The following is a 25457-nucleotide window of genomic DNA, read 5'->3' on the forward strand; positions in this document are numbered from 1 at the left end:
AAAAGTCACTTTGTTAAACTTAAGAGTTTAATTTTCAACATCAAAAGTTGACAAAGCAGATATTAATGGCCCATAATGCAATTCACAAATGTAAATAAATCACAAAACATGGATAGTGTTAATTAACAGATATTTTTACATTGCGGAAATAAAACAGAGTTTGTATACCACTAGCATAAAATATAATAATGAACCTAATTACTTTAGTGACAACTATCTGGCCTTGTGGGCTTTCAGAGGTCAAAGGTCAAGGATTCAAGACTTGGTGCAAACAATCCCAATTATGAAGGGTTCAGATTGCCCTAACCTCAGTAGGCTATCAGTGATGGGGTGTTTAGCTTTGTTGGCACCACAGAATCAATTCCTGCATTTTTATTGATTCAGCATGCAGTTTCATTCATTGCATGACTGTTTTTGTGCATTTGTCATTATTCATTCATTCATTAGGGGTCACCACAGCGGAATGAACCGCCAACTTATCCAGCATATGTTTTACACAGTGGATACTTCCCAGTACTGGGAAAACACCCTTACACTCTCACATGCACACACATACAGTACACTACAGTCAATTTAGTTTATTCAGTTCACCTATAGCACATGTCTTTTGGACACAGGGAGAACACAGAAATGCCAACTGACTCAGCCGGGACTCGAACCAGCGACCTTCTTGCTGTGAGGAGACTGTGCTAACCACTGAGCCACAGTGTCACCATGCATTTGTAATTACAATGGTGTAAATGTACCTTATCATGACGTAAACAGACACACAGTATGCTGCATCTTCATCAGCTTCTCTTTTAAGTACTTTTTAAAATGACTCTGTTGTTATTATAGATGTTTGTGTATTAAAATGTGATTTTATTACCTATTTAAGAACAACCTCACTTTGGAGTGTTTTTATATGATTTTAAAATGACTTTTTGATCCTATTACACAACTTTCTGCCATATAACTGTCAATATCAAAGTAATATAATATCACAAAGTAAGACCCTTATTATTTCTGTACTTATAAACAACAGGAGCTTTTATAATAACATATCCAGCACTTACAGTATGCTATACAGTATATAAATATATAGTTGTAAATTCAAAGGCTGGACCATTACACATCATGTCACTCATATTTTGGCATTTTATCTTTTAAGCTATATCTTTTTTTATGTGATAATAAGCATTTAAATTTAATATTATTTCTATTAATCTACAAATCATTTTTGTACATTCAGTGTTATGTGGACAATAAGAATAAACAATGAGATGACAACTTTATTGATTATCCATTTAATAAATATTTGAATGATTTTTATTTTGATTATAGTCACATAATTTAAAAGGACACAATTATAAATGGTCTATTTTTTCAAAAAGCATGTGCTTGTTAACATATATTCAGAAAATATTTGTTTCCCTATTAATGATGTCAAAATATGCATCAAATAATGTTCCACCCTCATTAAGTATAACAGATATATGTCTGTATTAACTTAAATGAACAAATTGTAATACTTTATATATGCTTCAATATATGCGACACGGTGTATCATTCATATTTTCCAGCATCACAATGTCTTTATAATTGGAAAATGGCAAAAGTACATTTATAAAGATGGTCTTAAATGCACTTAAAAGTACTTTTTAAAGTCAAATATCTTCTGCTATGGTTATAAAGTCATGGTTATTACAAACATAATAAGAGAAAATTCTAGTCCTTTTAATTTGATTTTTATTACAGTTGGCATTTCTGTGTGGAGTTTGCATGTTCTGCCTTTGTTGGTGTGGGTTTTCTCCGGGTGCTCTGGTTTCCCCCACAGTCCAAACACGTGCGCTATAGAGGAATTGAATAAATTTAATTGGCCGTAATGTATGTGTGTGAATGTGAAAGTGTATGGGTGTGCCTCAGTACTGGGTTACAGCTGGAAGGGCATCTGCTGTGTAAAACATATGTTGGAAAAGTTGGCGGTTCAGTCCGCTGTGGCGACCCTTGATGAATAAAGGGACTAAGCCAAAGAAAAATGAATGAATGATCAAATATATAATGTGATATTTTATATTTGATCAAATTACTTTTGTATTAAATAAGCCTGGAAATATTTTTGACACACAAACACACACAAATTCTCCAAACATCTGAAAGGAGGTTTAAACATCTCAAAACAACCATATGAAAAGTTAATACCACAATGACATCTTTCCACAAGTCTAACATATTATATATTATTTTAAACTTCTGCATGCCTTTTTTCAGCGATGCCCTTATGTTACCTGAGGCAGTTATTTAAATATTACTTTCAGTTTTTCTGAACCTATGGAAGCCGATCAAGTGTGTCGGTGGGAGGGGCCGTGTGGAATCTGCGCGTGGGGCTTCGCAGGAGGTAACCAATCAATACTCTCCCAATTCCTCCGAAACAAGCGCTGAACTTCAAGACTGGATTTAAAGGGACAAATATCTTTTAATCATCTCAGAGTGTCTGAAATGATCTACCCGGGCAGAGGAGCATCTCTCAGTGTGGCCGTGGCGCTCGTACTGTTCTCATCGGGAGCTCCGTGGACTTTCCGAGAGGAGAAGGAGGATGTAGACAGGTAAAGTGCTGTGCTGTCTGTCTGTCAGCTCGCTGTTTACACGAACCCAGCGGATGGAAAGTTTGTTTCCTGTGAGTGAGCACAATTGTTTATGCGCAAAGAAAACAGCTGACGGCTTCTTGTCTTGCAGAGAAGTGTGTTCAGAAAGCAAAATCGCAACGACGAAGTACCCGTGCGTAAAGTCCACTGGAGAGGTGACCACATGCTACAGGTAAACGCGCTGTTTACTTATCCATCTAAAAACGTCATGTGTTTGTGTATTGTCTGTAGGCTACTCGATATTTTGTAATATTAAGGTAAAGTTGGTTTTGTATTCGCACATTTGTTCATTTTTGAACAGTAACACCTTGACACTGTCTCTATATTGCTTACCAGGTTACTTTAAATATTCGGTCTAACATGCAGGTATGACTAAAACAACATTAGCACTATTTAATTGTCTGTAAACAATGTACTTTGATAGTCATTTGCTGCTAATATGATTTCACCATGTAGAATTAGCAAAGATGCTTTTCTGGAATTATATTAAGGATAAAGTAATAATGTGCCAATATAAAACACACTTTACCTCAAGTTTTTTAGTTACTGGAGTGATCAGGGGCAGAATTTGATATTAAAACTGGCCATGTGGGATAAATAAAGTGTCATGGTTGTTTATTTTACTTGTTTATTCAATGAATCCTGTTTTGTCTGGAAATTTGTATTCGCATGCTGCCAAGAAATTGGCTTTCGTTGTTTTATGATTAAGTCTGAAATGGAATCGCTGGCTCCTTTTCTGATGGCACTCAGTTTTATGCTGTTCTACATCACTAATAATACACAGACTCCAGCTGTGATTTATGCTTTTCTTATGTGGCGATGAGGAAACCATATTGAGTTTATATTTAGAAAATGAGACCCATATTGTGTCCTTTTAAATCGAAAATGACTCCAAAATTTGTTCAAGGAGCCTGTTAGTTACTCTTTCTTTATATATAATTGTTAGCCTATATAGAGCATCGAATGCCTGTTCTTTTCTGTTCCTTATCACAAAGTGACCAGGGTTTCTCTGTGATAGTGTCTTGTGTGGAGCATGTTAAATAATCCTGTTTTCATTCCTGTGACCGTTTAGAGTTAGTGAAAGAAAGCTAGGAGATATTATTCTTTGAAGGTTGGGGATTATGATGCTGGAACTTTAAGCCGGCTCCACATGCAAAGCAGTCCCAAAATGATCAGCCTTACTGTGGTAACTTAAGCTAGGTTTGAAAGCTGGTTTTGTTGTTCCAGTCTGCTACTTTGCCAAGTGATGGTTAGCTTGTTATTGAGGTTTATTGTGCTGCTGCAACCCCAGAGCTTAAAGGTATACTATAGCTTATTGCTCCCTGAGTTTTGAAATCTATATGTCTGACTATAATGAATATACTTACCATCAATGATTGTGGTTGCTGAGCATAGAAAAAGCATCAAACAATTATGATAAACCTAATCTAACCTATATAAATTTGCCCTCTCAATAAGCAACATGTACAACTTTTTTACTTTGGTACTGTTTTACTTGGGTACTGTAAAGTCCTGCCTTTTTTTCATGTGTAGATTTATTTATTTTTTAGTAAAAAAGCTAGCTAGTCATAGTAATGGAAAGAATGGTAAGTCCCTTGCAAAAGTATTGTGGTCTGAAAAACGTTTTTGGTTTAAAAACATTTGTGCTTTCTCGCAAATTTTTTTCCATACCCCCAAGAAACTTGGCATTTGCTTACAAAACAGACAGACTGGCTCAGTGGTTAGCACTGTCGTGTCACAGCAAGAAGGTCACTGGTTCAAGTACCGGCTGGGCCGGTTGGCGTTTCTGTGTGGAGTTTGCACAAGCCCAAAAAGACCCCCAAAGATTTCCCCACAAGTCCAAAGATTTGTGCTATAATTGAATTGAATAAACTAAATTGACCATAATGTATGAGTGTGTGTGTGTGAGAGTGTACATAAAACATATGCTGTGCAAGTTGCCAGTTCATTCCGCTGTGGCAACCCCTGATAAATAAGGCACAAAGCCAAACAGAAAATGAATGAATGAACACAAAATATTTGTGTGCTCTCACAAATCTTTTGCATTCCTCTGAGAGATTTAGCGTTCGCTTAATGCTTTTGTAATAAAAATTATATTGTGGGTAATACAAAATATCTTCGAGAGAAGATGCTTTTTTATCCGACATAATATTCCAAGATGGGCTGTGTTCTTTAAATGGTTATCTACTAGAGAATTCATGCTAAAGCCATTGAAGATAAAATATTTAAATATTTGCTCCCTTGCATTATAACCTTTTAACTCTCACACATTCTTCTGTGCGTTTAAATCAGAGATGCCAAATGTAGGGCCCGTGGGCCAAAGTTGGCCCATTGAAACCTTTGATTTAGAATAGGATAAACTTTATTTGTTCCAGAGAGGAAATTTGTTTTGGGCAAAACTGTGCTACAACGTTGCTCTAAGCAAACAATAAAATAAATAAAACAAACAAAGCAGTTAAGAACAAACAATTAAGAACATACACTGTTTACAAAATAAGACAATATATAAATATGAAATCTATAGAACACAGTCAGGTGCTAATGTACTACAGGTGCATTGTTCTTGGTAGAGTTCAACAGTTTTGGCCCCAATCCCATGTGAGAGGAGAAGTGAGTATGATGGAGAGGGTTGGGACAAACGCCTTTAACACAGAGATCGTCATTTCTAATTTGACATAGCCTTTTTTTGTTTGTTTTATTGCTGAGCTACAAAAAAAGCTAACTGAAATTAAATGTTTCAATAAAATGTGGTCAATGAAACAGATTTTTTTTTAATATGTAAATATCGATGGATAGAGGACTATGCATAAGACATCAGCAAGCAAATCAAGGCAAAATTAGTGTAATTCTGTTATAAGTGAGATTGTTTTGTTTTTATTGTAATAAGTTCATTATTAAACGTAAAAAAAAGCAATGTAAAGCAATGGTTTCTAGTCATTTCTAAATGTTATTGAATAAACTAGGAAATTACCCATGGCAACAATGTTTACCTTTGGCCCACTAGCCTTAATTAAGATTTGTTTTTGGCCCTTCATAAGAATAAGTTTGGGCACCCCTGGTATAAAATCCACCTGCATGCTGGAAGTAGCAACTAGAAGCACTTGCCAAAATTGTTGTTAACTTGTCCCTGTGCGTTCTTTGCACATGTTGATGCAACAGTACAGGTGACCTGTGGAGTCCCTGAGTCTGTCAAGCACCGATGGAGAGTATTTGCAGTGGAGAACAGAAGCCTACCTGATTTCACCAAGTAGGACATGTTTCGGGATTAACATCATGTTGATCCTGGAACAACATTCCAATCAACCAGTCAAAATTAAGGGATACGTTTACTGTTTATGTTAAGTTTAGATTTACAATTAGGTTTATGCACTTCTGCAGTTTTACAGTTATGGTTGGAAGTAGGGAATGGGTATGAATAACAATTTTGAACAAAAATTATGTTCCAGGATCAATGTAGATGTTAATCCAGGATCGCATCGAACTTGGCAAAATCATCACATGCGGTTTGTCATTAGCTCATATGCAGATCACTAAAATGACTCAATCGCTATTTTGAAATGAGCTCATAGTAAATGAACAGGTGCAGTTAGTATAAGCCACCACACCTCTTTTCACTTGTGGCTTGGCGGCTCTCAAACTCATGATGCGATCAGGAAATATTTATGTGTGTCATTGTTCAGTTGATGCTTCTGATCTGATTTGATCTCCTGCGCATCTGTTCTTGTGTTCGAAACATGCCTGCGAGCCAGGGTTTGTCACTTGGATAGATCATAAGGCCAAGCAGAGGAGAACGCTCATGCATTTGCAGTTTGATTGCGATCCATTCTGGAAATTGAGAGCTGCGAAAATTGCCCAGGAATGTAGGACTGAGTGATTCTTCCATCAGTGAGTGATCTATTTGTCTTTTTCGAGAACTTGTAGGATTTTTCTCTGAAACTAAAATCTAAGCAAAGACATTTTGGTGATGTGTTAAACCAGTATGCATGTGTTCGATGATAATGATGCGTTTAAATAATTGCTGTAAATTGAAAAATATTGATTTCCAATACTTAGTTGGTGCTGGATGGGCATCAGCTGCATAAACGTATGCCGGAATAGTTGGCAGTTCATTCCGCTGTGGTAAACCCTGATAAATAAGGGACTAAGCTGAAGGAAAATGAATGAATATTGATTGAAGGTATTTGCAAGTTATAAATTGAGTGGAACATTATTTTCTTGTAAAGCATAAACAATCAGTGTGTTAAATTAACATGAAATTGACAGCTCTGACCTAAAAGCATTTAAATCGCTAATATGAGAGCTAAAGAGTAATTACGTGAAGATTTATTGGCTCATATGGTTTACAGAAGAGAGCAGTGCATTCTGAAAGACTGCTGTGCAGTTGTTGATACAGTGCCATAGAATGTATTACTCTTTGTTTTCAATGAACTGCGGCATACAAAGTGAGTTAGTACTACAGTTTTGGATTAATAGATGTATTGTTTCTCAGGCCTGGGCTCAGGGACAGCACTGTGAAGCCAGATCAAAATGGATCTGAACTGGCCTTTCCAGAATATATTGGAGGTGATTTTAGGGAACTTGGGTCTTGGTTGCTCGTCCAAATATTTCCAGTGGTTTCTAAGCTCTGAAGTTGAAACATTCCAGGGCAAAAGGCAAAGGGAACCAAACAGACGAAGGACATATCATATTAACGCTTCAAGTTTTTTTTTTTTCCTCTAGGACAGAAACCCAGCCATGAACTTAAACATCAAGTTCATCTGACCACAAGCACTTGTTCATCGCCAGCAGAAAGCGTTTTTAATTATCAGCCGAACCTTTAAACAAACTGGGAAACCGCTAGAGTCCAGACGCACGTCTTTCTCGACCCTTAAGTTCATCTTAAAATGTCCAGTGGCCTCTAGGGAGTTTATTTCTAAATATGTCCATTAAAAGAAACAAGATCATATTGAGATTTTCAACCCAGACATTTCTAAAAGCTCTCTTGAACAACTGCAGATGTGTCTGGCGAATGCACTGTAAACTCAAACTAAGTCAGTCTGCTTCACAAGGGTGCTGGTTACCTACTCCTGACATTGTTCAAGTGCTTTAAGTTTTGGGATTTAAAGCTGAAAGATGAAGATTTTTCCAGAACACCAGTTTACTATTTTCCCTTCCATGCATTGTTAGGACAAACAGTTAGCTGTGCCCCATATTCATGGTTTGACCAAACAATTTAACTACAATTCAGTTAAATTAAGTGTAACTTTTGTTTCTAGTTTAACGTAAATGAATAAAAAGCCATAAAAAAAATTCAGATTGTGAGACAAAGCAAATCATAAGGAACAAGTAAAAACTTTAGGAATACTTAATTATACTGTGACATTATTGTTCTTAATACATTGTGATAAAAATATTCTTACTAAAATGTGACCCTCTCATTCTGTTTGCCCTGCTCTAAGCAAGGTTTGTACCAACATGTAAACAAGGATGTTGTAGACTTCTCTTGAGGCCAGGTTTAATCACTTAATTAGCTTCTGGTCTCCTTGACACACACCCCTAAACCTCTACTCCATTGAGTAAAAGCAACACCATAACCCTCAAAAGCAAAATTCAAACCCGTGTTTCCAACATGGGTTCAGGAAAAGTTTACAAGGACTCTAAAAGATCCAACCCTTTAACTTCAATTACTAGTGAGCCTCAAGGCCAGAAGTGTAAGGTTTACTCTTTTACTTGGTGTTAAACTCACCTTATAAACCAGTGGTCCCTAGACTTTTTAAATTAAACAAATTAAAAAGCACTGCAATGTTTGGGTGTTCTGTGTTTTTCTGATATAATTAGTCAACCAAAATGTGTTTATTCCATGCAAAATATGAATCTGATTGGTCAGTTCTTGTCAAGTGATCCGTGGTGTGTTCGCGGCATTCAGAAGATGTTTTCAACTAGTTGCGCCTGGAAGGTGCAAGTGCATTGCTCTGCTCCAAATAAGCACGCACAAGCCTCCATCAGAAATAACGAACTCGTGCTCTTAAAAAGACGCGAGATGTGAATGGCTGCCGTCATTTGCGATCTCCAGCAGTTGATCTTCTTGCACAGACATGCTGGATTCATGTCATTTGTTGACAAATAGTTTGCGGATCCATTCCTTGGCAGTTTGTGGGTCCTTCACTGGGCCTTTTCCCCTTCATAAAGACACTTTCAAAAGGCATCTGTTTCTTACTCCTTTTGCTTGCTTGTGCATTAAATTTTGGTGCTCAAATGATCTAGATGTAATCGAGAAAATATCGTCATTTTTCAAAATAAAAGTCTTTTCAAAATTAAAAGATAGTTTAGAATTAGATCATAAATAAAATGGAAATAATTAATAATTTTTTGTGCGGCCCACTACCAGTTGATCCATGGCCTGGTACCGGTCGATGGCCCAGGGGTTGGGGACCACTGTTGTAAACCTCACTCCTATCCAGGTCACGGCACCATTTTAAACCCTTCAGTTTTGCACAGCCTTGAGAACAGGTGAGGTTTATTCACACTCTTCCTATTAGCTAACTAATGTTGTAATCACACCACAAAACCATCTGACTACTCCTCCGATTCTTCTCCAACAGTCTGGATTTGCTGAGATTTGAACTGCCGTCTCCAACATTGCAGGCAATCTCTGTAGAATTTTGTGAGTGCAGTTGTTCTTTTTAAAAAAAATAAAATAAAAGTTTGACATGATTTTTATGTATTTTCACAGCAAAAAAATACAAGAATTGGAGGTAATAATGCTATCAATGTTGAAAAAAGCAGTCATAAAATCAGTAATTTTTGATCACAAATATTGAAAAATGTCCCTCCAACATCCATCCAGGTCATAACATTTCTGCAATAATATGGAATTTTAACAGGTTTATTCCAGAAATTAAAAGCCAAGGAATTTTGTTTTTTGTTTTGTTGTCCAAAGCATAAAATATTGTTGATTTTTGTTTGTTGCTTTTGAATTTTACTTCATTTTGTAAAATGTAAATTATTTGTAGTTTTTTTTTTTTTTTTTTTTTTTTTTTTTTACATGTATATATCACAGTGTTTCACACCTGTTGTTATGGTAGGGTTGTTTTTCAGCTCCATTTTATTACTTTCCCTCTCATCAACTTAATTTATATGCAGGCACAAGACTCTACCTAGTGTTAACTAAGACTTGCATGCCAGGAAAATATAAGGTCTAAGAGCTTTGGTTTCAGATTAACCATTAAAAAATAAAAACTGAAAAGCTAAATGTAATTTCTCATTGACATGTGAAATGATAATCAAGCTAAAATTATTTTAAATTATGCAAAGCACAATCATGACATGTTTTTCCATTTATTAAATATGTCAGTTAAAGTCAGGGAACTTAATATTTGGCTTAAAGTAGAAACCCGGTGGGTGGGACTGTCTGAAAGTGATATTAAAAATCGCAGCTTCTTGCATTAATTTAATGTACATCTTCAGGATAAGTGAAGTTTATTCACAGAGTACCTACTACCTATGTCTTGACCACATTCACCACCCTAAACAATATGTTACCTCTCCTGGTTCTGCTTTCCCAGCCTAAATGGGATTTGCAGGGATTTTAACTGGTGGCTCCAGCATGGGAGGCACTGCTCGGAGTATCCTCAAGGGTCAGTCACTAGCATGCCTTTTTTTTTGACCAGAGGATTAAGGTTAACTCACACAGCTCTTACTAGCTGCCCTCAGTTACACTCACCCCCATAAACTTCTCTCCCATCCGGGTCATGGCACCAATGTAACCCCTTCAGTTCTACTCAGCCCTGAGGATTTGAAATGCCATTATTCTTTTAGTTTTATTTTTCATTAAAAAATCAGTTCAATTTATATTTATTTTTATAATTCAATTTAAGTTTATTTATGTAGTGCTTTTTTACAATAATTATTGTTTTAAAGCTGCATTACAAAAGGTGCACATTATTTCATTACAATCAAATTTCTGAGAAGTTAAGGTTATCAGTTCCTATATAATTTAATTAGTTACTAATAACTTAATAATTTAAATGTATATAATGTAGTTTGTGTCAGAGCAGCTTAAGGAAAGTAAAAAGGAGTTTAGGTCTTATCCTTATTTTTCCAACATATTGTGTCCTCTTGAGCACACATTGGAATATACATAAATATCAAACACCATTTATACATCTGTAAGTTCACAAACATGTTTAAACTGTATTTAGAGCTGGGTGGTGTAAGGTTATTATAGTTAACAAAAGCGAAAACTAAAATTTAAAATAATTTAAAATAATCACAGTACTCATTAGGATTAGTTTTTGAACTTCCTGAAATGGTTTGAGTTGCCTTTACTTTTTGGGTTTTACAGTGTCCTGAAACTAATAAACTAAACTAAAACAAAGCCATTTCAAAATATAAAAACGACAAAATCTACCTCTAAAAAATAATTAAAATGAACTAAACTTAGACAAAACGTCAAAACAAATAAAACTCAAATTAATGACAAATCTAAAACTATTATAACCTTGGGGTGGTGAAGAGAAAAGTGCAGTACAGATGAAAAAAAGGTATTTTGTTACGTACACCAACTCGACTGACAGTTTTTGTTAGAGTAAATGATTTGCTCTCATACAAGGTTGTTTGCGGTTGTTATTGTGATTGGATTTTAAAATCCATCATATTTAATTGATTTAGACTTTGCCAATGTTCATGTTTCATCAGGAACAGTTTATCTAAACTATGAACATAAACTCTATCTTCTTGATTCACACTTATGAAATACACCAACACAACCTAAAGACGTCAGAGACATTAACTGCGAAAATGTCCAAGTATGATTTGTGTCCTACAAGCATTTTATGAAGGCTTTGTCCTCCCCTTTAATATTCAAAAGACACAAGCTGGAAGTAATTGATGCGAATCACTCGGAGCATCTGCCCTATGGGATTTCAGTAGATTTAATTTTATGACTTAGACAGAAATATTACGCAATTTCACCGTGATTAATGCCCTTCTTGGTTAAGTTAACCAGATGGTTCATATCAGCGAAAGTCTTCATCAATCAGCTCAAAGTGGCTCATCAGGCTCGAAAACACTGTCAAACAAACCGTTTTGTCCACCAGCTCGTGAAATCCTGGGGAATCGGATATTGGCGTTGTTGACCCATGAAACGAAAAGGGCGATTTAACAGGAAATCCTTTGCATTGTTCTCCGTTGTGTCTTTTACGATGTCTACGGGGGATTAATGGCGACAGATCAAACGTGCCAGTCCTTTGTTTGTGGATTTGTTTTTGTGACTATCATACAAATTCTTTCTTGTTTGCTCATCCAGAACTCTCGTTATAGTCTCTCAGTGGTGTTTTTTTTATTTTTTATAATAGCCACAATGATTTCATGCAAGGATTCCTCTTCCATCTTGACGTGTATCCTTTTAAAGCACCAATGAGTCATGAATTGTGTGGATGCTTAAATCAAATGGACCACTGACCACCAAGTCAACACCACTCAAGCTGATTTATAGGCTTTTCAGCTGGTATTTATGACAGGGATGACCCTCGTTCTCCTCTCCAAAAACCTAAAAGTTAATGAATGTCCGCCGAAGAACATTTTCAGCATACTTGCAGCCAAAAAGCGTTAGATCGAGTGACTGATTCGAGTTGGGATGCAGCCAGAGTTTATTTGGGATCAGTTGAGCCAAGCTAGTCAAAGCATGGAGAAAACCGAATGCATTACCCAACAACCTCTGGAATTTACACAAGTCCCTGATGGCTTCTGTGATAATTCAGACCAAAATAGTGGCGGTGGAAAAAAAGGCATTTGTTTTCTAGCCCTCCCCTTTAATAATTTTCTCTCCTGGCTTTTTTGTCTTGACGCTGTTTCTTTCAACAGGTCTAGTTGGTGATACAGTGTGTTGGCGTGTGTACACAGCTGTAAGCTATGAATTCCGATGTGAACTTTCTTCAAAATAACCGTTATAAAGAAATTATCAAGGTGAAAATCGTAACACCACATTAACATCTTTTAAAAAACTGCATCAGCTACAGACAGTTTTGCTCATGCACAATTATGAATATAATAAAAATGTCACAATATTGATCTTTTAAAGAAACGAGCTGTGTTTTTATCAAAAATTCTGAGCTATTAGCCTTCCTGATTTATTAGCCCCCCTCTATATTTTCCCCCCAATTTCTGTTTGACGCAAACAAGTTTTTTTTTCAACCCATTTCTAAACGTAAATGTTTTATTAACAAATTTCTGATAAGATTTCTTTCATATTTGCCATAATGACAGTACACTACCTGATAAAAGTCGTCCATCCCAGTTGTTAGACCAACAAATAATAACTTGTCTTCTAGTCGATCATTTAAAAAAGTGGCAGAAGGTCGATTTTCCTGATGAATCATCTGTTGAACTGCATCCCAAACATCACAAATACTGCTGAAGACCTATTGGAACCCACATGGACCCAAGATTCTCAAAGAAATCAGTCAAGTTTGGTGAAGGAAAAGTCATGGTTTGGGGTTACATTCAGTTAGGAGCGTACAAGGGATCTGCAGAGTGAATGGCAACATCAACAACCTGAGGTATTAAGATATTTGTGCTGCCCATTACATTACAAACCACAGGAGAGGGCAAATTCCTCAGCAGGATAGCGCTCCACATCCCTGTTCCTGAAAGCAAAGAAGATCAAAATACTCAAAGATTGGCCAGCCCAGTCACAAGACATGAACCTAATCGAGCATGTCTGGGGTAAGAAGGAGGAGGCATTGAAGATAATTAGATAATAAGAGTCTTGATGAACTCTCGGAGTCCTGCAAAGAACATTTTCTTTGCCATTCCTGATGACTTTATTATTAAGTTATTTGCGTCATTGCAGAGATTTATGGATGCAGTCCTCCAAGCTCATGGGAGTTATACACTATATATTTTTTTTTCCACTGCACCATGACTTTATATTCTATACTGTACATTTTTTCTGTTAAGTCACAAGACTTTTGTCTAAGCAAAGTCGGACCTTACTGTCCTGATTAAATAATCAAAAGTCAAGGTATGTTTCGATTTTATTTTAGTAAAATAAATGTAAACTAGAGGCCTTTCATATAAACCACCTCTGATACCAAATGATCAACTAGAAGTCAAGTTATTATTTGTTGTTCCTAAAACTTGGATAGGCGACAAGACTTTTTTGTCAGGTAGTGTATATAATAGACATTTTTCAAGATACTAGTATTTAGCTTAAGGTGTAATTTAAAGACTTAACTAGGTTAATTATGTTAATTAGGCAAGTCATTGTATAACGGTTTGTTTTATAGCCCATTTAAAAAAAAAAAAAATGCTTAAGGGGCTAATAATATTGACCTTAAATGTTTTTTTTTTTTTTTTTTTTAAACTGCTTTTTTTCTAGCTAAAATAAAGCAAATCTGACTTTCTCCAGAAGACAAAATATAGGAAATAATGTAAACAATTTATTTGCTCGGTTAAACATTATTTGTGAAATATTTAAAAAAAGAAAACAAAATATCACAGGAGGGCTAATAATTCTGACGTTATTACCTTAATATGAAACTAAATGATATAACCAAATTATAAGTCATTGCTAGGCCCACACGGAATCTGCGTGCGCAGAATTACGCAGATTTTTCGCAGATTTCTGCAGATGTTTATTTACTTGAGTAAATGTGTAAATCTGAATTTATTCAGTTTTTATTCAGTAATTTATTACTTTTTGTTTAATATATTGAGGTTTTAGTTATGATACTCTGCTGGACACTCCCAAAATAATTCTGCAGAAATCCGCAGATTTTTTCCAAAATTCTCAGCAGAAATAGCAAAAAACGTCCGCAGATTCCGTCTGGCCCTGGCCATTGCTATTTTTTTAAAAGCATGATTGTACTTGCTACTATAGACTTGCAAATCTATGCTTGCAATATATATCAGAAATGTACCTAAATGATCAAATCGCACCCATGATATTGGGATGTGACATTGGGTGAGGTGTCAGTTTACAAACGATGGCCATCCCTCTTAGCCTTGAGGTTAATTTCACAGTGTTACATAGTTTTGTTAATAATCACTGCTCTTGTAGCAGTAATTAGAAGCAATGGTGGTCTGTTTTGTTTCACTTGTCAAAATGATACAGACTCCTGGTTAGGCCGGTAATGGTTGGCTCTTGCAATTAGAAGGTCAAAGGGCAACAACCTAAATAATTAGGGCCTGCTGGGGTGAATCCAGTAAACTATGTTGTGGTTTAACCAGCTCCATTAACTCACTACTCACTTTGTAAGTAAATGATGTTAAGGATAACATGTAAGAAATACACTTACTATACCATACCTGAAACTGCGATAATGGTTAGATTTTAATTTATTTTTCTAATGGCTTAGAATGAGGTCTAAAGGTTATTCAAATAAAGGAGGGACTAAACTGAGGGAGAATTAGCAATAATAATATTGTACTTATACAAAATATTCAGTGGTGTAAAGTAACTAATTACAAATACTCAAATTACTGTAACTGAGTAGTTTTTCTCAGGAATTGTAATTTAGTAAGTAGCTTTAAAAATGTGTACTTTTACTTTCCTTTGAGTACATTTTTAGTGCAGTAATCAGTACTTTTACTCCACTACTTTTATTCAACCTGCAGTCACTACTTTGTTTTTTTTTGTCTATGGCAATTTGAAAAGTCAGTCCTGTGATTCCTGTCCAATCAAATCACACATAGAAGGTATATCGCCTCATAATGAACTATATTAATTAAAATAAATTTTAAAATAAATATATTAATGCAATTCAAATATATAGTATATGAATTGATGTTTACTTAAACTTATTATACATATATAATTATATTGTTCAATTATAATGATTAAAATATATATATATTTCTTGTCAAATAATTTTGTGGATGAAAAGTATCGGGTCAGGCACCGTTTTGGCACCGGTACCGTTTTAAAAGTATTGAATTAGCACTGGTATTGAAATAACCCCAAACGATACCCAATCCAATCTCGAAACATGTGCACTTTATAATTGCAGCAAACTGTTTGGAAGCATTAAAAGTGTACAAGGTGTCCAAAATCTTTACATGCATTGACCCAGAGACTCTTAAGATGCATGTCACTGATGAGAAGACAACAGATGTTTACTGTATTATGATTGAAATGGCCTTAAACATCCAGCAGGCACAAGATGTCAACATGATGTCAGAATGAAGTTGTACCCCAGTGTCATGGGGATTTTGCTTTTTTTTTTTACTATGAAAATTATGGAAGTGTCAGCATGTGATGCCAAAATGACATTGGATGTTTGCTCAACATTGGATTTTGGTCACTTTCAAACACAACCTAAAGTCAACCAAATATCAACGTCATTTGATGTTGTTATTGAACAAATAACGTTGTCCTTAGATGCTGGCTAGACGATCTAACCTAATGTTGATGTCTTTTGATGTTGTGTGCCTGCTGGGCAATAACTTGATGTGCTACAGAATGTTACGTTTACACACACATGCACAAATTACATGTAAACACATCAGCTTTTAAAAGCGTAATACTCGCTACTCTTGAGTACTTTTGAAATGGCTACTTTTTTTTCATTCTTTGAGTAATATTTACAACAGATACTTTTACTCTACTTACACTACATTTTTAGGCAAGTAATCGTACTTTTGCTTAAGTATGATTTTTTTCAGTACTCTTTCCACCACTGATAATATTGTGTTTAATATGATCCTTCAGACGTTTTTCTTATATTCTGATTTGGTGATCAAGAAACTTCTTTTATAATCAATGCTGAAAATGAATGGAGGCAGCTGTGGCCTAATGGTTAGAGAGTTGGACTTGTGATCGGATGACGCAACATAGGCTCATTTTGAAAACGTAGCCCTATATATATTTCTGGAGATCACAAATTATATAGCCAGAGCTATGTATGGCTGCCTTTCATCTCTAAAATTAACGCTACAGGGTGGCATGATGCCATTCCTTTTCCACTTACCAGCTGACCACTTGTCTGCATGGGGATGGCTTGTCTGTTGTTACCAGTTTGTCCGGTACCTCGACACGTATGTCGGCAGACTTGAGATGCAGAGCGGCGTTACCGTGATGATGGGGTTCGAGTCTGGTGAAGAACGGTTCCAGAAAGCGGGTAAGACAAAAACAGAAGCCAAAAAAAATAGACAAGTAAATAACAGGGTGAGAACGTGGTAAAGTCTGAGAATGTGGTAAAAAATCAGTTGTTTTTCAAAATACTGCATTTAGGGAAGGGGGTGGGAAGGTCAATCGATGCTTTTTAAAATACTTTTAGTTGGGTTTAGGTAAGGGGGTGGGTGGAGAGGTTGGTCGGTCAGTCAGTCAGTCAACAGTGGCCTCTGGTGGATTTATGTGAGAACAGCGGATGCCAATGGCACTCGCTAGAGAAATTTGAGATCTGAAAAAGCGTACACAGCATCCTCCAGTGCATTTGCAAAAACAAAAACTGCAAAAAAAAAAAAAAACGTAGCTCCTGGGATGTATTTTTTTCTCTCTCCAGAAATGTTATATAGTGGTACGTAATTCGAATGAGCCTGGGTTGGGATGATGGGTGTGTGTATTCACTGCTGTGTGTGTCCACTTAAATTGGTTAAATGCAGAGCACAAATTCAAGTACTGGTTACCCCACTTTGCCAAGTCATGACTTTCCTATCTTGAAATAAATAAATAAATAATTTATCTCATAGAATTTTTGTGGATACTGTTGTACATTTTAAATGAAATTTTTTGGTCTATAAATTAAATAATTTTCACATTTTGCGCCATGTTGTTCAAATAATACATCCATTCGTGCCACTTTGTGGACTCTTCCGGTCTAGCGCTTTGTTGGCACGTTGCTATTTTGAGGAGCTAAAATGGACTAAGCCATTGACCAGTGGTAAGCTGCTCTAAAGTCCATTGCGAAGCGCGTTAGTTGTGACTGTTTGCATTTGTATAATGTTATTATGGGCTACACTTTGGCGCAGTGGGTCGCACGATAGCCTTACAGTAAGGAGGTCGCTGGTTCGAGCCTTGGCTGGGTCAGTTGACGTTTCTGTGGAGAGTTTCCATGTTCTCCCCGTGTTCGCATGGGTTTCCTCCAGGTGCTCTGATTTCCCCCACAAGTCCAAAGACATGCGCCATAGGGGAATTGGGTAGGCTTAATTGTCCGTAGTGTATGAGTGTGTTTGAATGTTTCCCAGTGATGGGTTGCAGTTGGAAGGGCATTCGCTGTGTAAAAAAAAAAAAATGCTGAATAAGTTGGCGGTACATTCCACTGTTGTGACCCCAGATTAATAAAGGGACTAAGCCGAAAAGACAATAAATGAATAACTAACTATTATTATTATTATTATTGTTATTAGCAGTATTATTTATTTTACACATATTTTTATTTGTTTTAATAAAAACAAGCTTCGATTTGTCCACCTGTTGGGTTTTGGACTATATGGGGAATAGGACGTGTGTTTGGAAATAACTCCAACATTTTTTTAACACACTTCTTTATTATTGTTAATTTATTTGTTTGCTGGAAATTAAAACTGAATTTAGAAATAGTTTTAAAACAAATCTTTGCGATTAACAAATGAAATTAAATATGTAGGCCAATGGGGTTTCCACCGTTTCCTTATACACCAAATTAAAGGAGTAAAGAGTAGAAGTAAAGTAACGAGAAAGTAAAGAGGCCGAATGGAGGAGGCTCATTCTTTATCCTCGTGCTGCAGATAATCTGTTTAACAGTTTTCTCGCTAGTAAAGAGTTCTGTTTTTTACACTAACAAAGTTCGCCATGTAAATAGCAAATGTGCCATGGCACGACGCAACTGACTCTTAAAGGCAATGGGAGACTAGACTCTAATTGGTTTAATGCACATTATGCTCAAAACACATCCATAACTCAAACGAATAAGCACAACCCTGTTAGACTATGCGCCACGGCACAGAGCATATTTTTCCATGCTTAAAATAGCACTAAGTGGATTCGGACGGACCCTTACTGCTTTTGCACTATGCGCTTTAGACTTTGCGCCTAGATCTTTAAAATAGAGCCCATAATTAGAGGGAGTTAACTAACATGCATTATGATAGGTAAATAATGTATTCATACATTAAAAAATGGCAAAAATAGAATTTAACATCACTAAACTGGCACCTACTGTTCACACATCACTAATTTTAATTTTAATTAAATTTAATGAATCTAGTAGATGTAGCTATTTAAGGTAAAAGATTCAAGTTACCAGCTTTTTGCCTTGTAGTTGACACAAATGAATGTACAATCTCATATATTCTCAGTACATGTGTCCCATTTCACTTCTTGTATTCTTTTTGACTGGAAATCATGCAATTTTAGAAATAATAGCGCTATTGAGGAACCCATTTACGCTGTTTCCAAGTTCTCCTTTCAGCTTGTTCCATCAATTGAAATGTCCTTGGTGTAGGATGATGTTCTTTGATATATCTGCATATACATATAAAACTGGTGAATCTCAACACTCACACACATCGCCAGTTGGCACAACCTTCCCTGCTCAAGTTCTGCCAGTCGTCTGGGATAAATAGCTCAATGCCTCAGCTCATTGAGAAACCTCATGGCTAAAGCGAATATAGCGTGCCTCCTCCATCCTGGCATTGGAGAGGTCCGGGAAAACTTGTAGTTTAAGGCCCCCTTTTTTTTCCCCAGAAGTTGACAGAAAAAAGCAGACATGTTTTCAACACAATCTGAGAGCACAGTTGAGCAACAGGGAGTCTGCAGCACTGTTTGGGATCTCTTGGCAGGCGTGCGGGGGAGAGGACGTGTTGTTTTTTGTTGTGTTGCATTCCTTAGTGATGTATGAATTGCGTTGGATCTCTGGTCTTGCTCTCATTCACGCTTGCTGCTTACGCATCATTTGTGTCCTGCTGTACATGCTGTAGTAATTTCTAAATTTACTTTGACTCATATTTTATATTGAATATATTATATTCATATTGCAGACAATACAACAAACATTATTTAATGTGTGCCTCATGATTTTTATATATTTATTTTAAAATAAACACTCCAATGTTGTCTCTTGCAACACATTTTTTAAAAAAAAGTTGGAACAGTAAAGCATTTACCTCCTTGTGATATTGTAATTCCTTTTTACAACACTTAGAAGACATTTAAAGACTAAAGACACCAAGAAATGAAGTGTTTCAGGTCTAATTTTGTCCCATTATTAAGGTCTTAAGGTGTGCTACAGTACGAGGTCTTCATTGTCACAGTTTGCACTTCAAAATGTGCCACACATTCTCTATTGGAAACAGGTTGAGACTGCAGGCAGGCCAGTCAAATACCTGTATCATCTTCCTCCACAGCCAGGACTTTGTACTGTGTGCAGCATGTGATTTTGCATTGTCTTGTTGAAGTATGCGTGGGAGTCCCTTGAAAAGAAGGCAGCATTTTGTACTCTAAAATCTCATTTATAGAAAGGATTGACAAATTTATGTCTAATCTCTTTAAAGCATCTTTACTTCCTAGCAGAAATTTGCGTTTTTGTTTGTGTGTGATATCATGAGTGGCGTTTTGCTGGAATTTGACTTACCAGCTGCATGGAGTGGCCATGTTTTCTACCACACACAGCTGTGCACTTTACCTCCCTTTTGCTTTTCTGCGGTTCGCTGTCTGTTCCAGTGAAATCACCAAATGTGTTCCAACTGTAGATATGCATCTACAGCTGCAATTTAGGCTTATTAAAATTGTTGTATTTGGATGGACTAGAAATCTGAACGTCTGTCATTGTCGTATCTTTCATCCAATTTCATTTCTCATCTGTGCATTTATCAACCGCAGTACACAATCAAATGTGCTACACATTTTTGGAAGGAAATATGGAGAAATGTATATATTCATTGTGCAAATTGCTGACTTAAAGGCGCCTATTATGCACCTTTTTACTCTGAAGTCCCTAGAGTGTGTGTGTGTGTGTGTGTGTGTGTGTGTGTGTGTGTGTGTGTGTGTGTGTGTGTGTGTGTGTGTGTGTGTGTGTGTGTGTGTGTGTGTGTGTGTGTGTGTGTGTGTGTGTGTGTGTGTGTGTGTGTGTGTGTGTGTGTGTGTGTGTGTGTGTGTGTGTGTGTGTGTGTGTGTGTGTGTGTGTGTGAAGTTTTAGCAAGAACTCTTTGAAAGTGCACCTCTTAGGCTTTGATCCAATTTGTGCCATTTTGGTGACTGTCGCTTTAAATTAAAATGAGATTGTGCTCTTTTCAAAAGAGGGTGGACCTACATATGCCTAGGCATGGGGCGGTGTATAATTTTGACGATATATTACCATGCATTAGAACATAATGGTTTCACAGTATTGTGATTAGTGCCCTAAAATATATTCTTTTTAAAACAAAAACGTTTCCCCCTTTGAATACAATATATTAAAATATATCGAAAATGGTTATCATCCCATGCCTGCATATGTCTACGCATCAGCGCAGCAGCAGACTCAAAACAGGACTAATGTTATCTCTGTGAAAAAAATGAAAATGTTTAGCCGCTGACTATATTTGCAGCAGATGAAAACTCGTATGGCAGACGGCAGCTTTTTACTCAGTTTTAACTGTTTGGGAAAAAGGCTCCATAACAAATCTGAATTTCAGTTCTGGAGGCACTTCCTTAACACAGTGACACTGGCTCTGGGAACCCTTTTTAAATGGTTTATCTCGTCAAGATAACAGCTTAAAAGTTTAACCTTTTTTAATATTCGCTTGATCATCATTTTGGCTCAGCCCAATGGCCTAGAACCTTATGCAGTGTTTACAACAGTTTATATATATATATATATATATATATATATATATATATATATATATATATATATATATATATATATATATATATATTATTATTATTATTATTATTTTTTTTTTTTTTTTTTAATCTAATTGTTGTAAATTGGGTTTTCTTGTTTATTTTCTTATCTATAATACAATTTATAATTGTATGTATGTACTGAAGGTGCAGCTGATGTGCAGCAAGGGGTTTGCTTCTTTAATAAACGATGACCATTCACGTTCATTGAAAAGTAAGAATCCACATGAAACAGTCCCTTAAAAGTGACGTTGCATCTTTAATTTGCGCTCAGGTGCGATTTGCACTTGCACTACAAGCATAGCGTGCCAAAGCCCAACCGAACCGTGCTCTGACACACCTCTTTCAGCAGAGCCAGGGCTGGTTAACTGAACCGCTCCTGGGCCCGATTCGGAGTACTCACACTTGTGAAATGAACTGGGAAAGGTGCCCGAGGTCAAAGACCGCATTTACGCGTTTTGACAAGTTTTCACCTCATATAGCTTAAATAAACCTAAATTACACTTTCAGTTTTGATCGTACAGATAAGATCAATACATCAATAAAATCTGTTAGGTGTCCACTTTTCAATGTGTACACTCACAATGACAACAAACGTGTGTGCTTTTGCAAAACAAGGATAATAAACAGTGTAGCAAATCTGTCTTTTCTATCTACGTGAACTGTTTTAAAAAACGCTTCAGTAAAATGAGCTGAAACTAAGAAAACAAAACACAGATATGAAACGCATATCTATAGAAGGCTTGAAGTGTCTACTTTTAAATTCAGTGAGTGCATGTTGAAAACAAATATTGTTTCATAAAGTAATCAGTATGAGACCAACGCTACGTCTAGTTTCTCAGTCTAGGCCAATTAGAGTTAATGCTACCTTGCCTACGAGGCTTTGTTATTACAATCGCCTGCACGAGACGTGCATTACATGTAGACCGTGTTAGGAAAAACTCGTCATTAAAATGAACTGAAAGGAAATTTATTTTAACCCAATATTTTCAATGGAGTTTTCGGGCTCACCTGCTGCTAATGACGGCGTCTGTGTTTTAAACAGTTTCTTCTCAATTTACGTTTTATCAACCAAATGAATGCTTAAGTCTATTTAGACCCAATTCTACCCCTTAGCCCTTCCCCTTAGCCCTACTCCTCATTTTGCTTGTGCCCGTGAAGGAGTAGTGGTGTTCCAATTCTCTTTAGCTTGAAGGCGTAGGGCTAAGTGCAAGAGGTATACACCCTTTCAAACAAAGATTTTTTTAGGACCACACTCGAAACCAAGTGGTAAGAACAATTTCCCAGAATACACCAGCCACAGCTGCACCCGTAAGTAAGGATATCCACAAATTAGTATTTTATTTGTAATTATTATGAATTTTTACAACAAACAAACACATTTTAATAGATTCATAACCGCGTTCGTGTTTTACCGTCATGCTTTAAAAAAAAAAACGCTAAAATTAAAACTGGAATGAAAGTCTAGTGGCTGTCAATGGGCTTTTTACAGTGTCTGATATAATGTTGATGTTGTCTTTGGTGTGTTTACATGATGAATATGGCCACTGTGTAAATGTACAGTACTGTTACTATCTTATTGCACCATAAGGTCGTTGATGTTAATGATGACATAATATATGCCTTCAGTGATTTCCTGAAGATAAATACCAAAAAATAGCACAACTGGAATAACTCCAGCAGTCATGATTGTCTGATCCCATATGAAGCAAGAGATTGCGAGGACATAAGATGACATGTGCAGGTGATGTAGTGCTGTCTCAATTCTTAGGGGTACATTTGGAAGCCCTTCCCCTTAATCCTCGGTTGTAAGGTCCAAGTGGAAGAGGTAGGGGTACAAAAATAGAATTGGGATTGTGCTTACTGTATTTGAATTACATTACATTGCTGTAAGAGGAACTTTAAAAAATTTAAAATAGTCACATAAACCTTTCACAGAAGTTCATCATTGGCTAAAAAACATTAACTGTGCATCTAGCCCATTGAATTGGCTCCATTTAGTTTTTTTTACTGTGTCAATTTTAAGGCCAAAAATTGAGACAGGAACTTATTGTACTCATCCAGATATACATATCCACTTATTGAACCCTTTGATTTAAACTTTGAAAATTTAAAGGCAGCTTACTAGGTAATCTGTTTCCTATTGCTTTTTTTAATAAAGAATGCAAACATTAAAGCTTTCCAGATGTTTGAGATTATATGTGCGTTAGCCATTTATAATTTCAGATCTGGCAAGTGTTTTGATCCACCCGTTAGCAATTACAATGGGTGTAGATTGATATCTGCCATTATTCGATGTTTCTTATTGCTCTCATGTCAATTTGAAAGCAACACAGAGCGAAGGCTGTTTACTAAAACACTTTTTTCTTCACCACCCGAGCTCCTCGACATTCGACTTTAGCTGTCGGTTAATGACGGCCAATCAAAAGACAAGGACATTGTTTATACAATTCCAGTGTTTTCTGCTATGATAGAAATCATTGCATTAGCAGCAGATTGTGAAACCGTATGATGCTGTGAACCCACTTCCCTCACACTTTTAAAGGCTGTAATGTTTTTAAGCACCTTTTATCTGAGCTGTAAATAAACGGAAAAATGTCCTCGTCGTTTCTTTTGGACAATCTTCAGTAATTCTTCTCCACTGTTTAGAGAAACCAGAAAAATTATATAGTCTTTCTCTCCCCAGAGCTATTCATCTGGCCCATTTTTATTGAGTTAGCCATGTTAACAAAGCACGTTCTGAAGGATAGGAAGACATAATTCGCTTTTATCTATTGAATTTATCGACCGATTTCATTTTAATTAAAATCAACATTTCTGCACAGCACATTCTTTGCCATGTTATACAGATCATTTCGGATGATGTCAAGCAGTAGTTATTTCAATCCGAGGCATTGATTGATGTTCTCTGAATTTAATTACTCATGTTTTCCACCTAGAAAGAGCCAGAGGGCAGAGCCAGTGATTCGATTAGAGAGTTTGGAGGCATATAACATTTGACGGGTCGCTTCAAACACACCCCAAATAAATGGGTTTAATATTCAACGTATATAGCAGTCTTAAATCTCCACCGGCGGATCGCGCTGGCGTTCTTCCTATAAGCTCATGATATGTAATGAAGTACGCTGGTATTGGAGTTTTAACAGCAGGTTGTCTTGTGAGATTCCGGAGCATTGGCAAACGAGTGCTATAAATGTCAAATATATCTGTAAAGGCTCGTATATCATCTCTAACACGCTTGGTAGGAATTCATCTCATTCTCTGAGGCAGTCATAAACGAAAACTGTAGGCGGTCTTTATTTTATTTGCGGTATTATGGAGTTGCATGAATTTTGTTTTTTTCTTTTTAAATTATTGATTATCTTAATTTTGATTCTTTGTATTTGTGGTTTTTTATGCCAAAGGAAAACCTGTTCTATTTTTAGGTGCATTCATGCAAAGATCAAAGTTATGTGTGCAGTTTTTATCCTGATGAGTTTCTCATCTCACCAGACCAAGATACTGTTACATAATGCATTATAACTCTGTGCTATTGTTTATTAGCACAGGAGATTCAAGATGATTTTTGGGTAATTTGTAAATTACATTTGTCACCTTTTTTTCTTTGTGTTTAAATTTCAAGCTTTGTGAGTTTCTTTATTGTTGCTTGATTTTTGGCAAACACAAGACCGACAAAATTGAGTGAAAGCTCAGACTTTATAGATTGTAGTATTTTTGTATAGTGACATCTTGAAGACACATAAGTTCTACGAAACTGGCATTTTTGTGACCTTTAGAGATGTGAAAATATGACCAGCACTTTTTATAAACCCAAATGTTTTTTGTTTGTTTGATTGAGTGAATTCTGTGTTTTTTTTTTTGTTTTTTTTTTTATTTATTTATTTTTCTTCTTCTTCTTTATTTCTTTATTTATTTTAATTGGAATTTGTTTAACTCGCATGTTCAACATTTCTAAAACATAATTTCAAACAGAAAAAAAACGTAAAACTACTTATCTGAAGCTTTTGTTGAATAAATTTAACAATTTGCTTTTTAGATTTTAGATTAGA

The 25457-nt window shown here is 36.0% G+C and overlaps 1 protein-coding gene across 2 annotated transcripts in view; it reads left to right on the top strand.

The window, feature by feature from the left end:
* The first annotated feature begins 2349 nt into the window (after positions 1–2349).
* Positions 2350–25457, top strand: part of ccbe1 (collagen and calcium binding EGF domains 1) — a 99758-nt gene continuing 76650 nt past the window's right edge. Inside the window, exons 1-2 of one of the 2 annotated variants that reach the window (NM_001163923.1) lie at positions 2350–2585; positions 2716–2796. In NM_001163923.1, coding sequence (NP_001157395.1) covers positions 2479–2585; positions 2716–2796 — 188 coding nt within the window. In that variant the 5' untranslated portion in view covers positions 2350–2478. The remainder of the gene's footprint in view (positions 2586–2715; positions 2797–25457) is intronic. The other variant, XM_017352782.4, reaches the window with a different exon arrangement.

This window comes from Danio rerio, chromosome 21 (assembly GCF_049306965.1).
Source record: "Danio rerio strain Tuebingen ecotype United States chromosome 21, GRCz12tu, whole genome shotgun sequence".
NCBI lineage: Eukaryota > Metazoa > Chordata > Actinopteri > Cypriniformes > Danionidae > Danio > Danio rerio.